Source organism: Sorex fumeus, unplaced genomic scaffold (assembly GCF_029834395.1).
Source record: "Sorex fumeus unplaced genomic scaffold, SorFum_2.1 ptg000122l, whole genome shotgun sequence".
Taxonomy (NCBI): Eukaryota; Metazoa; Chordata; class Mammalia; order Eulipotyphla; family Soricidae; genus Sorex; species Sorex fumeus.
In genome coordinates this window covers 21,429,492-21,445,026 of record NW_026606179.1, presented here as the reverse complement: position 1 = coordinate 21,445,026, position 15,535 = coordinate 21,429,492, and the positions used below count along the sequence as shown (strand labels likewise).

Below are 15,535 nucleotides of genomic sequence, written 5' to 3'. Positions count from 1 at the left end.
CAGAGCAGCCTGGGCCCCTCGGGGAGGATCGCAGAATGAACCCTGGCCTCCTGCCTCCCAGCCCTTGGGCGAGGGCAGGGGTCTGATTGCCATGAGCTGGGACAGGACGCAGTGTCTCCTGAAAAGCCGGTTGAGGCAGCCATGGGGAGGGGCGGAAGACCCGGGGCAGCGGGAGACTGTCAGCCAGACCTGGGATAGGGGCCAGGAGCTCATCCTGCCCGCCCTCCTCCCCCTGGGCCTCCTACATCCCACCCTAAGGGGGCAAGTGGGAGCCCAGTGACCTGGGTGGGAGGGGGTGATGGCTGAGAGAGGGGCTGGGCATGAGGAAGGGATTCAGGAGGGCAGAGGGCAAGAAGTCTCTCTCGGGAGCGAATTCAGAAGGAGGCCGAGGCCGAGGCCAGAAGAACGAGAGAGAGGCAGTGGGTGGACACGGCTGGGTGCTGGGGGGAGGGAGCCCATGGAGAGGGGCGAAGATATTTGGGTTTTGGTGCCAAGGGGAGAGAGGGGGTGGAGGTGGGATTGCTGGTGGGAAGGCCAGGCAGAAAGGAATGCACAGGGTGTGAGCGAGTGGGGGTGGCAGAGGTATGTGTGTGGGTGCCAGGTGTGGTGAGAATCCGCACGTGTTTCCAGCTTTTGCTCAAACAAGGCCCACTCCCCTCGGAGGACCCAGAGCTCCACCCCAGTGCCGGACACTTTGGCTCCTCCTGGCCCAGAGCTGCTGCTGCCTTGTCGAGACTGTGCTGGTGGGGGTGACTCACAGTGCCAGGGCTCTAAGCTTTAGCTCACTGACTGGTCCCAGTTTCACACTCCAGGAACGCAGCCAAATCTCTGGGCAACTTCAGGTGTGGTGATTCTTGCCCGTGTCCAGCGCCTAAATGAGGGTGTTTCCCAGGCGCTGGGATTGCTGGGTGGGGAGGAGGAGTGGTGCGCAGCTTCAGTGGCGAGTTTCTCCTTTAGCAATGGACTCGGGCCTCCCTCTTGCCCCATCCCACCATTCCTTCTTCTTGCTGCTCCATTCCCATCTGAATTTGATCTGGAACTCTCCATGCTTAGCTCCATGCACAAGGGAGGCCTGGAATTGTCCCTTGCCATCCTCTGCAAGTCTAGGAGATGTCAATAGCCCAACCACCCCACCGCTCCCCCAAAGCACCCCCAGGCAAGGAGGAGGCGATCTCTAGAGTTGTGGGTGTTGCTCAGTGCCCAAGTACCTACCATGTATGTGTGATGCCTGGGGTTCCAATACTGGCATCAGGGGAAAAGTTTGAAAGACAGAGGTAATGCTCACCCTCCTCCAGCTCGCCAGCTCCAGGCCTCAAAGCTCAGGCCCCTATCCAGTCAGGGACTATCCCTGAGACTCAATGATCAGTTCCCAAAGCTTTGGCCCGTCCCAAAATCCACCTGGTTCTGAATCTGCCTCCAAGAGAGGAGAGTTCACGCTTTAGTTGACTCTAATTCTTTCCTCGTTTCTGCCCTATTCACATTTGCTGTTTCCTTTTTTCCTTCCAGTTTTAATCCTTTACCTCTATTTTGAAAAACAGCTGATTTCACCTAACTTTCATTTCTTCCTTCCTTCCTTCCTTTCTTTCTTTTTTTAGTTTTGCGGCTACACCTGGGGTAGTATATTCAGGGGTTACTCCTGACTGTACTGAGGAATCACTTCTGACCATATGGAATGCTAGGGATGGAATCTGGATTGGCCGTGTACAAGGCAAACACCTTGCCTGCTGAACTATCACTCCAGCCCTCACCTAGTTTTTTATATCTACCATTGCAAAGCTGTACAAAAGCTGGGACCTTTTTCATCCTGGTTTCATCGACACGGTCTCCCCTCATTAACACTATAGTGCCCCTTCATGCAACTAGTTGGTCTTAATTCACCAAGAGCGTCATATGCTTCAACCTACCTCTCCAGAGCAACACAAGCTGGGCACTCACCCCCACCAAATCCTATCCCCCAATACCCGCCACCCAGCACAGGTATTGACAAACTGAGTTTCCATGGAGGTTCTGGGAAGGAAGAGGTTATGCCATCCTCTCTCCTTCTTACTTCCACACCTCTCTCTAGGATGACTCCTTCTTGGATCAAATCGCCACCCCTTCAAACTTGGTCATAGTCATGTGTCACCTGCCCCTGCAGGGAAAGGTGCCTGTGAGTCAAGATGGCAAGACAGCCCCCACCCCCATCCCTGTGCTGTAGGGATGTGTCCATTTGTCCTTCCGGGTCTCTGCTCTGTACTAGGCTGAGTTCTAGGGGCTGGAGGCTGCTGTGAATAAAATTGACCAGAATGCTAGGTGGGGGTGGTGTATGGGAGTGGGGGTGTTTTATAGTTTCAGAAGTGGGCAGTGAACAAATAACTAGATGAAGACCGGCAACAACAGAAGGCCAGGGGGAGAAGGGAGGGTAGTGAGAGGCTGGGACTTGGCAGCTGCTTGGATGTTGGGAATCAGAAGAAACCCTTTATGAATTAATAAAGATGACCTTTATTAGTGCAAACCAACGTTATTTATGGAGGGGACGCCTCTGTGTCAAACATTCCTCTGGTCAGTGGAAGGCAAAGTGATAAAGCAGGCAAAGCCTCAGCCTTCCCAGGGGTTAGACAAAGGCCTTGGACTTCCCGGGGCCTTAGTCTAGTGGGCAAACCATCAGCAATAAATAAATAAGTAAATAAATAAGAAAACATTTCAGTAGAAGTGGGGCGGGTGAGGGGAGGGGGCTATGGGAAAAATGAAAATAGAATTTAACCCGGGTTTTTTTTTTTGCACACAAAACATCTAAGGCAGAATACAAAAGCAGACAAGTCTTCTGAAGGATGGGCGGGAGGACAAGGTGACCCAGCAACTAGAGAACCTAGATGCCAGTCAGAAAAGCCTCTCCTGCAAGGTGGCATTTCAGAAAGACAGGGCAAGGCATTCTGGGCAAAAGAGAAGAGTTAGGGTAACTGTCCAGAGGGAGGTCAAGGACCAGCCCCGAGCCCCCTGTGCCAAGGGAGACAGAAGCAAGGACAAGTCAAAGGAAACCCGTGGATTCCACACTAAATGCCAGTATGTGCCCTTGGGAGTAGGGCACAAGGAGGCATCATGTAACAATTTCCACCACCCCCAGGTGGGAGAACTAACATTGTGACATCACTTTAGACACTGACGCACTGTGACATCCCAGGGGTCAATGACATCACAGCAAGGCGCTCTCTCTTTCTCTCTCCTTCCCTCTCTCTCACTCTCTCTCCCTCTCTCTCTCACCCCAGCAGTTAGCTCTGCACCTCAGTTAACATCACAGGACGATGAAGACTTAGGAGACCATGCCGAAACGGGACGTCGTACTCACCAATGTCACTGTTGTCCAGCTATTCCGCCAGCCTTGCCGGGGTGAGGCAGGAGATGGGGGAGAAAGGGCGGGCTGGGAGGACCCTTCCTTCGGAAGCCCGAGCACATGTGCACCTTCTCGGGCGCGGGGGAGGGCTCCCCTCTCGCCCTTCCTCCAACCCCACTGTCTGGATTCTAGAGTTGGAGGCAGGGAGAGCGGGTAGGAAAGCCCCCAGCTTGGGACTGGACTGAGAGCACGGTGAAAGGGTGGCGCCAGGGGCTCCCGGGCTGGAGTCTCGAGGAGAGCATGGTACGAAGGGGCCTGTCTGGGTAGACCTGGTAGTTGTTAATGCACCTCCACAAACTTAGTTTCACGTCAAATTGACCCTCGCTGGTCCCGCACCGCACTGTACTGCAGTACTGCACACAACGAGGGCACTTGCCACCTACCAATCACCTCCCGAGTGTACACTCATGGCTACGGTATGTTTATTCTTCCCCCTTTAAGCAAACCATTTCCCTAGGTCTCCCAATGCCAAACAGTCCAGGGTCCCCAACGCTGCGGGGAGGGCGGGGCCGTGGGCGGGGCCATGGTTGGTGATGGGCGGGGAAGTTGGGCGTGGTTTGGTCCGTGGGCGGGGAGTTGGGCGTGGGTTGTGGGCGGGGTCGGGAGGTGGGTATGGCCTTGGGCGTGTTATGGTCTGTGGGCGGGGCCGGGAGGTGGGCAGAGCCAAGGCGGCCTCCCAGGAAGCGGAGGGCGGAGCGAGATGGTCAGCCTGCAGACTGGGGCTCCTGGCGCTGAAACTCGAACCCGTTGCCTGAGGTCATCCTCTGCTGACCTGAAGTCTGAGTTGCCCCTCACAGGATTTACAGAACCTGCCCCTGGGGATGCCATGAGCTGGTGCACGTGAAGCACTCAACAGGCCCCGAGTCCTTGGTGGCACTCAGGAAATGGGAGTGGCACTGTAATTGGGAGAGAGGGCACTCATGCCCTTGTTTCACCTCCCAGCTGCTCTTGCTTCATCACGAGTTCCTTCCCGACAAAACTTTATTCCAGCACTCAGACCCCATTCCCACACACAATTTGTTTTGAAAGGTGGTCCTAACCTAGCTCAGATCTCCCCTTCCAACCCAGACAGACAGATCTCCCCCTTTAGTAATAACAGAAAGAACCCCCCCAGGAACAAGAACCACCCTGTTAAGGTTCTATTGATAACCACAGGGTGACTGCCACTCATAAATGCTAACACCTTTCCAAGCATCTGCGGTTGCCGACAATATCCACTGCCCCCTTCAGGACACATGTCCTGTGGCAGCCAAGAATGGCTGGGGAGATGGACCCACTGGCCACTTGCTCTTGGTAACAGAAATAAAATTAGAGTTTAACACGGTTTTCTTGCACACGAAATATCTAAGTCAGGATGCAAAGGCAAGCTAGGCGTACGAAGGATGGGTGAGGGAAGGTAAGTGACCCGGCAGGTAGAGTCTACGAGGTGTCAGTAGCCTGATCATCCCAGCTCCGCCAAAGCTCCCTAGCCCCTCTCCCCTTGGCATCAAAACCCAAGTTAATTTAGCTCTTCAACACCTAGTGCCAGTGATTTTGGCACCAAAAGCAGCTCCCACGTCTTTCTGCCTCTCTCCTACGCCTGTCTCTCCCATCTCTCTCCACTGTCACACTCTTAGAATTCAGCCAGCTTTTCCCTCATTCGATCCACTTCTGGTGAGCCTGTATTTCCGTCTCACCTGAGTCCTTCAGTCACTCAGATTTGATACCTGAAAAGAGACCAGAGAATTTCATCAACTTAGCCGGGACCACACAGCTAGCAGGTGGCCAAATCAGGGCTGACATCCAGACCTGAACTCCAACGCGAAGCCCCCTGACTACTGTTTCCACTGTATTTCCCCTCCTCTCTCCCTGTCCTCATGTCATTCAGGCTGAAGTACACTGCCAGTGGGATGTTGGAGAGGTAGAACCTCGGGCTTGGGGTAGCACGGGAATAGACCCCTGGGTTTCCAATCCTCAGCACCCCAAAATAACCAGAGTTGCTTTTGTTGGAGCAGCAGAGTCTGCTGAGAGTTTCCTGCTTGTGATCCACCTCTGCTTCCTAAACTACTTGGCAGATAAGACTCATCTGCAGAGCTGTTCAAAACAAGATCCCTGGGCCTCCGTTCAGACCTCTGGAGCCAGATCTACGGGGAAGAGTCTCCCGCCAGGGATTCTGATCAGAACAGTTTGGGGACCACTGAGCTAGATTGATTACCAGACATCTTTGGGAAATAGTCTTTGAAATATGAACATGGGTGGACTATTTTTCTTTCTACCTTGATGAACGCTACCTAGGCATTACTCATTTGATTCTCACAGCTGAGAGCAGCAGTGCCACCTCTACCATCAGGAGGAGGGGGGAGAGGGTGCCCTCCACCAAGCACTGTAGCAATGTAGCACTGTCCTCCTGTTGTTCACCGGTTTGCTTGAGTGGGCACCAGTAATATCTCCATTGTGAGACTTCTTGTTACTGTTTTTGTTTTTGATATATCGAGTACTCCACGGGGAGCTTGCCAGGCTCTGCCATGAGGGCAGGATACTCTTGGTAGCTTGCTGGGCTCTCCGAGAGGGACGGAGGAATCGAACCCAGGTCGGCCACATGCAAGGCAAATGCCCTACCCGCTGTGCTATCACCCCACCAAGCAATTACTAAAAATGCAAACCCACTGCCATAGGCTCTTGGGGATGGGGTGCTGGTACTGAACTTAAAGCAGAGGTTCCCAGGATCTCCTAATTGGAATCCCTTGGAGAGTGCCTCCAATTCCTCGTGTCTGTCAAATACTCCTAATAACCTGATAGAAGGTCAGGCCTCAACCCTGACAATGACATCATACTAATCCTCAAGGGCAGGACTCGGGCTGCCAGGGTGTTAAATTCTGTTCGGGTGATTACAAGGTGCTGCTGATTGGAAGCAGGTGGTCTTCAGCCTTTGCACAGCCAAGGAGGGGCACTGCTGGAGCGCAGGTCTGTGGAAGGGCAGTAGTAACCAATGTGGTAGACCCTTATATGCCTGTGAACTGATCCCTGGACATGCAGGTGGAGATGCTGGCTGGAGGCAGGGCCCACACCCTGCTTATTCTGCAAACCCGGAGCTCAAGGTGGTTGGCCACTAGCAGCCCTTGCAGGTTCAAGGGTTCAGTCTCAAGGATGGTACAGTTCTTTACCTCCCATTATTCCCCTTCCCCACAGTAACCAGATCACCACCCCTGCCCCGACCGCCCCCTCCGGAGCCCAAGATCGAGTCTCCACCTTCCCCGGAGTCAGAGCCGGAACCCTTCAAAGAGGATGAGTCGCCACCTCCTCCTCCTCCTCCACCACCACCACCGCCGCCCCCACCACCACCTCCCCCTCCTCCACCACCTCCTTCCAAGAAACTCACTGTCGGCATCAATGGGTGAGTGGACCGTTGTCTTAGGATATTCCAGGTGAGGCAGGGGGTGGGGTGGGAAGTGAGGGGGTCTGCTGTCAGAGAGCTGCTAGTCTGGAAGGGAAGATAAACCAAGGAACAATGTGGGACTTGGGGAGAGTGGTAAGACTGTAGAGGACCATGTTAGCCAGGGAAGTTGTGGAGGCTTCTGGGAAGGGAAGTCCTGAGTAGCTACTACAACACTGCACGGGAGGGGGCCGTTGAGTATTCTGAGGACAGGCAGGTGGTCACCCAGTCTGGAGTGGAGCCAGTTGGAAGGAGACGGAAGCTTTGGAGCCTGTTAGGTCATGGAAAGGGGCTTGGATTAGCTTTTCCTGATGAACAGAGATGGTCGAGGTCAGAGGACATCCTCTGACCTGTGTTCTTGAAGGTTCCTCCAGTTCTTTTATTTTATGATTTTTATACATTTTATTTTCATAAAGTAGTTTACATTAGTTCATTACAGATAATATTCAAACACCTACCCAACCAGCAAGCATCTTCCCACCACAATAAGAAGGAAGTGTGTGAAGGTTGTTGTATTTCATTCTGGAGCCATTTAAGCCCGTATATACAAGAATACAAGCAAGTATGTTAAAACCAAACACACGTGTGCTAATTTATGTACATCAGTGGGCTAGAATATAAGAGGTCACACAGCCATGAATGTGGCTGCGCGCTCCAGGAAATACTGCGTCACTTTCTTCTGGGAGCTGCATTTTACAGTCTCTGGATCTTGGCCATTGATGAGATTACATGGCACGCTCAGGGGGGCGGGGGGAAGGGCAGTTTGTGGGTGTGACTGCCAAGCTACTGGAAAACTGGGGACCTGGGTGGAGGAGGCCCAATCCTGATCCAAGCAGTCCTGGGTTCCTCTGTCAGTTCCTTTATGGGTGAGGCTCGTCCGAGTGTGTTGAGAGTGGCTCTGAGCATGGCTGTGGCTGGGTTCTGGAGGTTTTTGGCTGCTGGGGTTCTTCTTGGGGCAGGGAGGGAAAATCAACCTGCCCCCCTCCGAGGTGCCCCCGTGAAGACAACCTGGTGCAGGGTCGGGAGATTCTGCCAAGGTCCCTCCAGTTCTAATGGTGAGGCTCGGGGCTGGGCAGCTGGGCTGGGAAGCAGAAGCCGCTGTGGGTGGCAGCAGGTAGTGGCCTTGCCTTCTCCCCCTCGAGTGATCTCCCCATGGCTCCCCCTCTTCTCTCCTGTCCCATCCTTTGCCCACGGCCGGGAGGACTGTGAAAACAAACCTCATGGTCCCTTGTCCCCACACAGATTTGGACGCATCGGCCGCCTGGTCCTGCGTGCTTGCATAGAGAAGGGCGTGAAGGTGGTGGCCGTGAATGACCCCTTCATTGACCCTGAATACATGGTAAGTGGCAGAGAAGGGGCAGGATCTGCCGGGACCAGAGAGGAGTTCAGGGGAGCTCTAGGAAAGGGTCCCATCAGGGATGGGGGGAGCCTTCACCAAGCTGGGGATTGTGCACGGAGTGCTTGTTGCCCCATACCTGGCCCCCAGAAGGCCCAGAAGCCCCTGTGTCTCTCAGGTGTACATGTTCAAGTACGACTCCACCCACCGCCGGTACCAGGGGAATGTGCAGTACAAGAACGGGTATCTGATGGTGGATGACATGGAGATCAGCGTCTTCCAGAGGTAAGGGCAGCTGGATGTGCCGGGGAGATGTGGAGCACAGGGTCCTGGCTGATCATCTGGGGTTCATCAGTCCCAGGTAGGGTTCACTGCTCTGGAGGGGGTCTCTGAGGATGGGGAAGCATGCATGTGGAAGGATGGCCCCTTGCACTCATACTGGCACGCCTTCTCACAGGCCGGACACTCAACACATCTAAACCCCAGCTCAATTCCCCTCCCACCCCTAAACCACCTCATCTCCTTTCCCAAGAAATAGCTTTGCCATCAAAACAGCAACAGACACTAGATTCCAGGCCAGCAGCCCCTTAAAAACATCAAGTGGATTTGGTTGTTCCCCTTCCTCAGTCTCCTGATGGCTTCCACCTGATGTCCACCCCCTCAGCATTCTGCACACACACACACACACACACACACACACACACACACACACCATGCACCTTGGCCTTGCTAGTTGTTGGGCCACACAAGGCAGCTGAGCTTGGGGTCCTGAGTCAGCTCTGCTTACATGGGACCATGAAAACATCTAACCAAGAGCCGCACTCTTGCACTTGAACAAGTTCAGAATCTTGAAATCAAGCAGTAGCACCAGCTGTTTAACATACTCCATATTCACTTCGCCATATTTTTTTGATGAGGGAAAATATGTTTATTCATGGGCTAGTATCCTGTGTAATGGCAAACTCAAGACCCAAACAACCATCTTGTCTGCACAGCTATAAGAAGTTGTATAGGAAAAGAGAACAGGAAATAACTTTGAGGAGCGGATTGCCTGAGGCATATTTTCAACATAAGAGCAAATAATGATTTATTATTCAGGTTTTATCTTTCGAGAAAACAGTGACATTCTTCACATTTTTCAAATTATTTTTATTGAATGACTGTGAGATAGATCCTTACAAAGCTGTTCATGATTAGGTTTCAGTCATTCAGTGTTCCAACCCATCCCTCCACCAGTGTACATTTCTCACCACCAGTGTCCCCAGTTTCCCTCCCATCACCCCCATTCCACATCCCCCAGCCTACCTCTATGGCAGGCACTTTTCTTCTCTCTGTCTCTGTCTGTCTCCCTGTCTCTCTCTCCTTTTATCTTCCCATATTCTTACTCCCCACCCACCCAAAGTCACAAATGTATAAACAGAAATAGCAGTGAAGATATTTACAAGGAACACAAGGAACACTTTGCCCACTGCCAACCACCGAGCACCTACCCCTACTTTCATTAGCTGGCTGGCCTCCTGCAGCCCCAGACAAGACCTGGGGCCTTCCACACTCCTCACAGCTGCTCCCTGACCTCCCAGGCCCTGTGTGTGATGGGACAGGGAGTGGCAGGTGGGGACTGGGGACAGTGATCACGGGAGACGCTGTTTTTGAACCGTGTTTGGATCCCCGTGTCCCTTCCTGCCTCAGCTTTGGGCACACTTGTTCCTAATCCAGGACATTCTCCTCCCCACTTCCCTGCCCCCATATGTGTTACTTCCCACCAGGCACTGCCTTGTCTGGTGCCTGCAGCACGTCCTCCTCCTACCTGTCCTTCTTGTGACAGTGTACAAGTACCGTGTTGGTGCAGGCAACAGTCTACGTGTGCATGTATGTGGCGCGGCTATACTTGGCTGCTTCACCCACTCCAGTTGGGTGATCTTGGACACAGAACTGACCTTCTCCAGCCTCCAATTCCGTGAGGGTCCATTATGGGGATGATGACCACGTATGACACAGTGGTGGGGGGAGCATGGCAGGAGTTAAGAGGTGTTGAGGGCACTCTGAGGACTCTCAGCCTCTCTGCAGGAAGGGCCCTGGCAGCTAGCATTGCCTTCACTGCTGTGGTACCCGCAGATGCAGGCCCTGGCGCCTAGAGGCCTGCTCAGATGGCACCCAGATGCAGTCCCTGGCCCTTGGTGGAATCATATGTCCTTAAAGAATGAATGAATGAATGAACAAATGAATGGATGCTCAAAAGAGTCCTCTGAGCAGTAGGGCAGGACCCATGGCAGCTCAGGGGAAGGGACCTTGGTCTCCAGCTCTATGCCAAGTCAACTAAAGAAATTGTTGAAGTACCCCAGTCTGGGGAAGCACCGGAGGAAGGCTTATTGGACCTGATGATGAGAAGTAAGATGCGGCAAGCAGATGCCCAGGGTCAGGGAAGCCCCAGCAAGTGCTCGCTGTTCCCCAGCACATTTATTCATTCAGGCAGGCAGTGAGGCTCAGATCCTGCAGGAATCCCCACTGCTCTGTCCCCTATTGCCTTCACTTCCGCCCTGACTGGCTCCTCTGAAAAAGGGCAGTAATGATGGAGGCAGAGAACTTAGAGCCTGGACCAGGGTCTGTGTTCACTAAATGTGGGGCAGGAAGAATAGCCCACACACATGGGCTGAGCCCCTCTGGGGAACAGCAGATCAGTGGCAAAGGAAGCAGGGCCAGCCCTTTTGCCATGGGACATTCTAGAATAGCGCCCCTTAACCCTTTTTTTCACTTTGGGATACCTTTCCTCCTGAGGATTCCAGAAACACCTCGGCTTCAGGATGTGGTTTACTTTGTATTAATTTTTGATCACTTCACATTCAGAAACTTTTTAGTATTGCCAGATTTTTCTCTCCCATCTGGCTTTTTGACTCCGAGTTTAAGAAGTTAACTTCAGGCAAGAGAGATAGGAAGGTGTTTGCCTTGCACACAGAGAACCTGGGTTCGGTCCCCAGTACCCCATATGGTTCCCCCTGCCAGGTGCGGCCCAAAAATAAACAAGAAAATCAGGCTCTAACAATAGAATTTCTCAACCAAGGACAGCAGGGCCCCTCTGAACCCACAGGATATTCCAAGGGCCTGATGATGAAAAGTTTTTAAAAATGGGTTAAAAATGTATAAATAGGGTGGGGGGATTACAGAAAGAAGCAAGGATGAAAGGGGTCCCAAGGTCAGAATATCGCTGAGAAACACTCCTCTATAAGACACAGCAGATATGAATCACAGAAACACATACTACACCTGTGTTCGACCTCTGAGAGAAAAGACTAGAACACAGCCCAGCCATTTATCAGTGCTTGTTTGAAATCCCAGCAGAAAACAGCAGTACTTGATGTTTGAGGGGTATTTTTGTTTGGGGTTTTTTGTTTGATTTGGTTTGGGGGGGCACACCTGGCAGTCTCAGGGCATTCTTCTGGCTCTGCACTCAGGGATCATCCCTGCAGGCTTGGTGGAGCATAAGGGATGCCAGGGATTGAACCCAGATTGGCCACATACAAGATCAGTGGCTTACCCATTGTACTCTCCAGCCCCATTACTTGGTATTTAATATGTTATTTGTTGTTGTTGTTTTTGGTTGGGGGAGGCACACCTGGTCATGCTCAGGACTTACTCCTGGCTCTGCACTCAGGGATCACTCCTGACAAGCTCAGGGGATCATATGAGAATAGAACCTGGGTTGGCCACGTGCAAGGCAAGCACCTACCCTCAGTGCTCTCACTCTGACCCCTGATGGTTTTCTAATACATGCATTTGCTAAAAGTGCCGAGTGAAATGAAATCTCGATCAAATGGGAAATAACCTCTCTTCTCTTCCAAATACAACCAACAGCCACTGGTGCCACACTGGCCTCAGACCAGCCCTCCAAGGACCCCTTGGGGACTTTTCTGGCCCCAACCACTGGGTGGGAGAGAGACAAGAGGAGCAGAAGGGCTATGCCAGGGTGACAGGGTTCGGGGCCAGAAACCTTGGGCAGGCCTCACCCTCCTTGGACTGCCTCCATTCAAGGCAGCTGCTATAGAAAAGCTCCCCCTGGCTTTACATCCAGGGATGGTCCCAAAGGACCGAGGCCCCAGTCATGAAAACTGAGGCGTATGTCAAGGCATCTTAAGGCCAAGGTGTTTGAGAGAGTCAGCCTGTGGGCAGGTTCCTGAAATGAGGCAGGAAGAGGAGGGCCGAGCCCATCTGGGCAATGTTAGGGATTCAGAGAAGATGGACAGGGTGAAGGCCACATACTATGAAGACGGGACTCTGAAGGCAAGGCCGACAGTGAAACAGACCTGCAATCCCACCCACAGCATGAAGCCCATCGACATCCCCTGGAAATCGGTGGGAAGCCCCTATGTGGTGGAGTCCACAGGCGTGTACCTGAGCTTAAAAGACGCTTCCGTGAGTGTGTGTGTGTTGGCGGCGGGCGGGAGTGCCGTAACTAGTGGGGGTGGGTCCAGGGTCACTGGAAGCACTCTCTGATATCTGTGCCGTCTCCCTAGGAACACCTCAACGGAGGTGCCCAGAGGGTGGTCATCAGCGCTCCCTCCCCAGATGCACCCACATTTGTCATGGGGGTGAATGAAGAGGAATATGACCCAGAATCCATGAGAATTGTCAGGTAAGGGGCAGTGGAGAAGGGGGTGGTGCCCAGAGAACTCACAGCCTGTCTGTGGGGGGTCAGCTTCAGGAATCCCTCCACAACCCACCCTGGGCTTTACCCCCATGGAGCATGTGTCCCCCAAAACTAGCCTTTAGAAATACTTGACTTCTAGAGCCCCCACTGGGAGGACTTCACCCAGAAACATCTCTGGCACCTCTTTGACTTAGAAGGTATCCCCCCAGAACCCCTTGAACTTGACTTTCTACCAAATCAAGCCTGGTTGCATACCCCAAGAGAGAAGGGTGGCAGGGCCCCGGGTGACTCACCTCAGCTACCCTTGCATTCCTGGGCTGTTTCAGCAATGCCTCCTGTACCACCAACTGCCTGGCTCCCCTCAGCAAGGTCATCCATGACAGATTTGGGATCGTGGAAGGCCTGATGGTAAGTTGCCGGGAGGCTGATGGTGAACTGGGGCAAAAGTGGGATGACCAGAACCCCACTTTCTCCCCGGAACTTGTGAAGTGTGTGGCATTACCAGAGATGGTTTTCAGGGGGTGGAGGGAGGCCTGCTTTTTTAAGACACTGTTTGACACAGCCAAGGCTGGCCCCTAGCCAGTACCTTCTGGTTGGGTGGCCCATGATGGCTGCCCTATAAGCTTCCATACCTGGGTCACCTCCCCCACCCCCCGGACTTAAAAATGAAGCACAGGAAAGCCTCACTCAGACCTCTTCTTCCCAAGACCACAATTCATTCCTACACGGCTACACAGAAGACTGTGGATGGGCCATCGAAAAAGGCCTGGCGAGATGGCCGGGGTGCCCACCAGAACATCATACCTGCCTCCACAGGGGCTGCCAAAGCTGTGGGCAAAGTCATCCCTGACCTCAAAGGGTATGAGCGCAGAAGCTGCAAGATGGGCATGCCACAGGAGGGCCAGACTGGCCCCCTGTCCTTTTCAGGGTGTCTACTGAGGGGAACGCAGAGGGAGGGTCAAGTGGACCAAGTTCCTGGTTCTGACACTCAGCCTCATGTACGGTCCTCTAGTAAGCTGACGGGAATGGCATTCCGGGTGCCAACTCCAGATGTGTCAGTTGTGGACCTGACCTGCCGCCTGGCCCAGCCTGCCTCGTTGTCCACCATCAAGGACACCATACGCGCAGCAGCCAACGGGTCCTTGAATGGCATCCTTGACTATACAGAGGATGAGGTAGGCACTGAGGAGTGAGTGCCAGGGAAGGAGCAAGACTTCTGTTAACCAAGGCATGGCAGGCAATAGCCCAAATGGGAGTGTAGAGTTTCTGTCCTGTCCTGCCATCAGGAAGCTGTTCACTAGATGGGAGGGCTGTTCCTCCCCAAGTTCTCTACAGATCCACCTCCTCAGCAAGATGGGGATGGGAGGGGGGGTGTTTTTTGTTTTTGGGGCCCCTTTCCTCACTCACACCCTTACTTCAAAGCTACCTATGACCCTGCCAGTCGCTGTACTCCAGGATAGTTAGACTTGGAAGCTCTTCTCACTTCTAGAGCACCAGCTGCCTTCCAGGTCTGGCACACAGCCTCTGTGCAGTCGTGCTTAGTAGTCAAAGGCTGGTGGCTGCTCTGTAACACTCAGGGCAAAGCATGAGAGATGGGTGTCATCCTTCTCTTGCCCCCTAAATACCCTTATGGCTGGCCCTCACACAGCTACCAGGCTCTCTGCCTCAGTGAAATCGCCTCCACTTCTGAAAACCCTCCCATGGCCTTCATTCCCACACCCTAGGGGCCTCCGTCTGCCGTCCCTTGGACCTTAGACTCTGTGTGAGGGCCTGACTTGACCAGATCCTCCTAGACTTCCATCCCGAGATTTAGCTCATCCCCCTCCCAGCGGCCCTCTATGGCAACCCACTCCCAGGGCCCACAATAGTCCCAGGGCTATCTGTGCACCTTTAGGAGGGTGTATGTGATCTGTGTCCTTGGAACCCAGCTGCCATCGGCTTTTCCAAATCTTGACCCCTAAGCATGGGCAAAGAAGGGCTCTACTCTATATCATGGACAAACGAACAGTCAACTGTTTCTAAAAATTAGAGCCCAAGGGGCTGGGGTGATAGCACAGCGGGTAGGGCATTTGCCTTGCATGCAGTCGACCCGAGTTCAATTCCCAGCATCCCATATGGTCCCCTGAGCACCACCAGGGATAATTCCTGAGTGCAGACCCAAGAGTAACCCCTGTGCATCGCCGGGTGTGACCCAAAAAGCCAATAAATAAATAAATAAATAATAAAATGAAAATCATATTTTAAAAAAATTAGAGCCCAAGCTCCCAGGGTCCTCCTAGCTCTGACCCTACACTGAGCTCTGCCATTCTGATGCCCAGGTAGTGTCCACGGACTTCCTCGGCGATACCCACTCTTCCATCTTCGATGCTAAGGCTAGCATGGCCCTCAACGACAATTTCGTAAAGCTCATTTCCTGGTAAAGGGGAAAGGGGAGCGAGAGGGAGGAAGAATTGCAGAGACACTGAGGGTGGTGGCAGGGGAATTTCTAATCGTTCCCTCTCCTACACTCCCCTAGGTACGATAACGAATATGGTTACAGTCACCGGGTGGTGGACCTCATCAAGTACATGTTCAGAAAAGACAAGTGACACCCGACCGTCTTTCGCTTCCCCATGTCCTCAGGCGGTATGTCCCGTAGTTTCTCAGACAGCCCGCCTGGGTTAGGATAAGGTCCCCACTGTGAGGGGTCTGCGCCGCTAGCCAACGGTGAAATAAAAACCCAGAGTACCACTCCTGCGCCCCCATCTCTCTGCGCCGGCCACAACTGGGTCCGAT

At 53.2% G+C, this 15,535-nt stretch overlaps 1 protein-coding gene across 2 annotated transcripts; it reads left to right on the top strand.

The window, feature by feature from the left end:
* Nucleotides 1–3,299: 3,299 nt before the first annotated feature.
* On the top strand, nt 3,300–15,348 carry GAPDHS (glyceraldehyde-3-phosphate dehydrogenase, spermatogenic). 2 transcript variants are annotated; one of them, XM_056136530.1, is made up of 11 exons: nt 3,300–3,366; nt 6,614–6,743; nt 8,025–8,121; nt 8,297–8,403; nt 12,435–12,525; nt 12,627–12,745; nt 13,087–13,168; nt 13,468–13,619; nt 13,773–13,935; nt 15,079–15,176; nt 15,276–15,348. In XM_056136530.1, exons 1-11 carry the CDS (start codon nt 3,300–3,302, stop codon nt 15,346–15,348), a joined length of 1,179 nt encoding a protein of 392 aa, XP_055992505.1. The 2 variants fall into 2 exon arrangements, with proteins under 2 accessions (XP_055992505.1, XP_055992504.1); XM_056136529.1 differs by having other exon boundaries at nt 6,539–6,743.
* The last annotated feature ends 187 nt before the right edge of the window (nt 15,349–15,535 follow it).

Excerpts from the sequence above, each read along its gene's own strand:
- GAPDHS (XM_056136529.1), top strand. The coding sequence starts at position 3,300 with ATGCCGAAACGGGACGTCGTACTCACCAATGTCACTGTTGTCCAGCTA. Across the intron at positions 6,744-8,024 it reads CTCACTGTCGGCATCAATGG|ATTTGGACGCATCGGCCGCC; the intron begins GTGAGTGGACCG and ends GTCCCCACACAG. Across the intron at positions 13,620-13,772 it reads GTCATCCCTGACCTCAAAGG|TAAGCTGACGGGAATGGCAT; the intron begins GTATGAGCGCAG and ends ACGGTCCTCTAG.